This window comes from Tuber melanosporum, assembly GCF_000151645.1.
Source record: "Tuber melanosporum whole genome shotgun sequence assembly, scaffold_217, strain Mel28".
In the NCBI taxonomy this organism is placed as follows: domain Eukaryota; kingdom Fungi; phylum Ascomycota; class Pezizomycetes; order Pezizales; family Tuberaceae; genus Tuber; species Tuber melanosporum.
This window is the reverse complement of record NW_003298883.1, coordinates 60349-64764: the sequence shown is the minus strand read 5'-3', so window position 1 is coordinate 64764 and position 4416 is coordinate 60349. Positions and strand designations below refer to the sequence as shown.

The following is a 4416-nucleotide window of genomic DNA, read 5'->3' as shown; positions in this document are numbered from 1 at the left end:
GTGAGGTTAAAACTTTAGAAAGGGAGGTCAATTTCATCACGGTACCCACTGCGATAGAGAGCGCCATGTAAGGGAGATACTTTCTACCAATGCCCAACAATGCTCGTTATTACATTGTGGAGTATCAATTTTGTGTTACCGGAAATCCATTTAATTTTTTCACATCAGATTAAATGCCTGAATACAGAAACAGGTGAGAATAACAAAGAAGGTGTGTAGAAATAGTGTATGAAGTGAGAAAATTCCAGCCATCCCAGTTACTACAAAAAAGAAAAAGTTTTCGGGCCCGGAAGCTTCTTGAACATAATTTTCTGTGTCCTATTGGGAGATGCAATTTCCCCTATCCGAATGTTAGGGGGACGAGATTGGCCCTCAGGATACTTAATATCGTATTGTAAGAGGATAAAAGTCAGAATAGTCTTTATCTCCTCGACAGCAAAATAGCGACCAGGGCATGCGTGCTTTCCATGACCAAAGGCGAGGTTGTTGGAGGAGGTAGTGGCACTTCCGTTGCTCATCTGGACACCGTCCTTAGCTTCGAGGGTCTTTTTGTACCAGCGAAACCCATCGAATGTCTCGGGGTCCTCAACAAAATCCGGATCGGAAGAAAACATTAAGGCGGGTGCGGCAACCAGAGTTCCTTTCGGCAAGTAGGTTCCATCGGAAAGAGTCACGTTTTTCATTACCATGCGATTGAAAGAAACTTCATAAAGAATTAGACACGCAAACTAAGAGAAAAAAGGCTGCCATGTGCTTACGGAGCAAAGTCCCCATTCTCATAGATTCTCTGAGAAAGCTATCAGTCTTTCTCATCTTGCGTAGAACACCCCTATCCAACGCTCCACTATTTTCAGAAATTGCGGCTTCCATCTCTTCGCGCATTGGCTGAATGCAATCCCGGTACTCAGCGAGGTCGAAAATCATACCGACAAGGGTACCAGCTGTTGCGAAAACTGATGCCAGGCCAATCAGCAGCTGCAATTCAGACAAGGCATCGACAGTCTTATGATGTGGCTCAACGCGATCTATGAGCCATTGGAGAAGGTCGTTGGGACCCTGATAAACCGTCCCATTCTCTTCCGCGAGCCGCTGCTCTTTAAAGCGTTTTTGGATGGTAGGGGCTAGCAGGGTCTGCGCCTTCCTCTTATGCGATTTGATGGTTTTTGCTGAATTCCACATATAGGCGTAGAATGGGCGAAACAGTTTTGAAATTGTGCCGAGGTTCGAGGCCGTCGCGATAAGATCTTCAGTGAACGTGATTGCGAGCTTCAACCAGTCCTCATTTCTACAGACTGGAAGGCCAATGAATGATCTGGCACTAACACGAGCGACGATTCTTAGGATGGTGGGGAAAAGGTCTACCGATAGCCATTCTATATTGCAGTGAGATTTATCAGCATCTACCGCATGAAAAACGACAATGGGTCCGGAAAAAAACCAACCATTGGTAGCAGATCCCGGAAGCTCGGAATCCAAGGCGAGGTGTGTCTCTTCCAGCTGGGCGCCTAACATGTTGCCTGTTTGTTAAATTTATTAGCATATCTGAATCTAAATATTGGTTGAGCTGGGCGGGGTCAGGAAAGTATCGGAGCGGGGTGGTCATTTTTTCTTATCTTAGCCTCCATAACCGAGGGCAAGATATGCAAGAATTTTTGGTCTTTGTGTAAAACTACCCAAACCCAAACAACTCCTTCTCATCGCAAAAATGTTCCTATCTAGGTGGCAGGGAGTCGGTTACCTAGATTTTGAGTGAGTTTGATTCTCGTTGCATCCTGGAGATACTGGGTTTCCACGAATCTAGCCATGCCCGTATATTTGTCCATCAACAACTTTATCATTGAGTATGGTCAGCACTAGTAATCTCAAGGGCAATATTTAGAGTGATGGGGTGTCTACTTTCGCATTAGCATGAGAAAAGCTAACCACATCGTCTGGTGCATTACAGAGCTCCCTGACTTGGGCGTGTGTAAGGATAACCTTGTCGTAGGAGTTGGTTGTAATAACAAAGTTGTTTCCATAGTGCTAGTAAGATCGCATATCGTCAATACCTTGCTTCGTTATACTACTTGACCTATCTCAAGATACATGTTGTCTATTAATTGGACGATATGAAGACTAACCTTATAGTAAGCATCCCTCACCATTTGGAATCCGTTAAAGACAAAGTTTTGCCTGGCTTTGATCCGCGCAAAGTAGCCCGGGGATTCAACTCCAATAATTGGAAGATTTGTGGGGCCATGAACTGACCACTCCTTGATCAAGAGAAGGAATAGTCCTAGGGAAAGCAACGAGAGAATCATACCGAAAACGGAGTATCCATAAAGATTCTTGTCGTCAGCGTAATCCTTGAGTTGTAGAAAGATACCCATTATTCAGGAGAGGTGAGTTGTTTGTCTGTTGGGAAATTAGGAGAGGTATGATAGGAAGTTTGGGATCGGGGTGTGGGGGGGAAAAGTAGACGTGACTTCTTCTTCTTTTAAAGTTAGAGCTTTGAATAGTATAGGGGGGTGAGGTAGTGGAAGTGAGGGCTTTGGTGGATGTGGTACTTTTCTATTGTTTCTGAGCCCTAACAGCCCTACGGGGAGACCGCTGACAATATGGAACTGGACCAGACAACGATACAGAACCCATTTAGTCCTGCAAGTAGTGTTGTTCACGAGCCGGCTCGAGGAACCCCTAGGCTCGAGGGCTCGAGCCGCCAAGACATTTGCTAGGATCTCCACGACACTTCTGCACACTGATATTGTAATTCAAAAAAACCATAAATTGTATATAGCGGCTTGAAAATATATACAACTATCCAAAGGGCCTTCCCACTATCCCCAAGTCCAATTCTTGGGCAAGCACACCATATCCTTCTGTGTCTGCCTCGTAATTCCCATCTTCCCCACGGGTTTCCTCTACCTCTTCCCAAGTTTCCACCTCCGGTAGCCCAAGCCAGGCCTTGGTTAGCATGAGCAATCTGATAGTGCTACCTACCGGCTCGTGAACAACACTACCTGCAAGTATTGAGACCTGCAGGTTTTGGCAAGGGCCAGAGCCCAACCAGGTAACACACTATATAGAAGCCATTATAGTTTTGGTGGGGGAGCAAGTAGCAGCTTGCACATATGAAGATGAAGCTCCTGGAATTCTCTAACCCTTCTTCTCATCTTGATTTCCATTGTTTCTTTGCTAGCTACAAACAGGGAACCCAGGTCCTACCCATTAGTCACGGGTATGTTGTGCTGCACTCAAATTCTAAGACTTGAATGAAACTGGAGCAGAACCTCTCATCTTTGGTAGCCCTTCTGCCAAACTCCGTGGCAAAATCGTCGCCAGGACAGGACGGAATGAAATTTGTGCATTACCCCGCCCTGCCCCGAATCTCAGAAAGAAAAGCATTGCCCGCTGCGAACTCTGAATAAATACCGAAGAAGTGCTGTGGGAACCTGAGAGCAGATACTATTTGCGAGGGGGAAGGTAAAGTCATAGTATGCAAAAAGTCTTTGTGGAGAGATAGTAAATAGAGGGAGGAGTAAAAGAAATACAGGCACCTATTTCCAAGACCAAGCCAGCTACTATTGAAACCCACAGGTGTCAGAACATTTCAATGCCAGAGCGGACCAGAGCACAGATTATTCAAGCTATGGTGTCTGAATACTTATAAAAATTCACGAGTATATAGAATTTCATTATAGAATGTATCATCGGTACAAGTACGGTGGGGGAGCACAACTACCGTAAAAACTCAAGCAATCGAGCCGTTTTCAAGTGGTTTATTTATAGCTATGATAAATGAACGTGCACCACCGATCTGAAAAGAGGTAAGCCAATTCCCACTCCGCTTCTCCCGCTATGTTGGGGAGAAGGGTAAATGTGTCGAGTTTTGGTACAAATGTCTGACTAAGTACTGTGATAACTACCGAGCTGGAAAAAAAAAAAAAAAAAAAACTACTTACTTGCTAGACTCTAGTTGCTATCATTATCTCTCTCACTTGCTTTTTCGCGTGCCAAACAGGACAAAATAGTATCTACTCGCCATCTCCTCAGTATTTTCCAACCTATTTACCACATACACTGAGAAACCTCTTAACGTGAATAAGAATCTACTTCTACTCAAGCACCTCACGGATCCCTGGTTGTTACAGCAACGTCTAGGTGTCGCCAGACTTAACGCTCCCTCCGAGCAGATCTGGAGTACTCTACAGTACCTGTGCATCTAGAGAGCACACCCTCATTGTAGCCGAGGATTCCCTACATTGGAAACCCACCTGAAAGCGCAGGAAATAAAGAGCTGCCCAGTCCCTCTGGGACAAAGATTCCAACGGTTTCCGAGAAGGGAACCACCCAACTGCATAAAGCTCAGTGGAGATATCGGTGCAACTACCAGAATAACTGGCCCCCTCCCGATTGTTGGAAATCATGGAAGCTGCT

General features: G+C 45.2%; 1 protein-coding gene across 1 annotated transcript; it reads right to left on the bottom strand.

The window, feature by feature from the left end:
* Positions 1-260: 260 nt before the first annotated feature.
* Positions 261-1540, bottom strand: GSTUM_00000763001 (uncharacterized protein; the record flags this gene model as incomplete). The annotated part of the gene is made up of 3 exons (XM_002838037.1): positions 261-703; positions 759-1373; positions 1405-1540. The coding sequence occupies 3 exons, from the start codon at positions 1538-1540 to the stop codon at positions 261-263; spliced, it is 1194 nt and encodes a 397-aa protein (XP_002838083.1).
* Positions 1541-4416: the final 2876 nt, after the last annotated feature.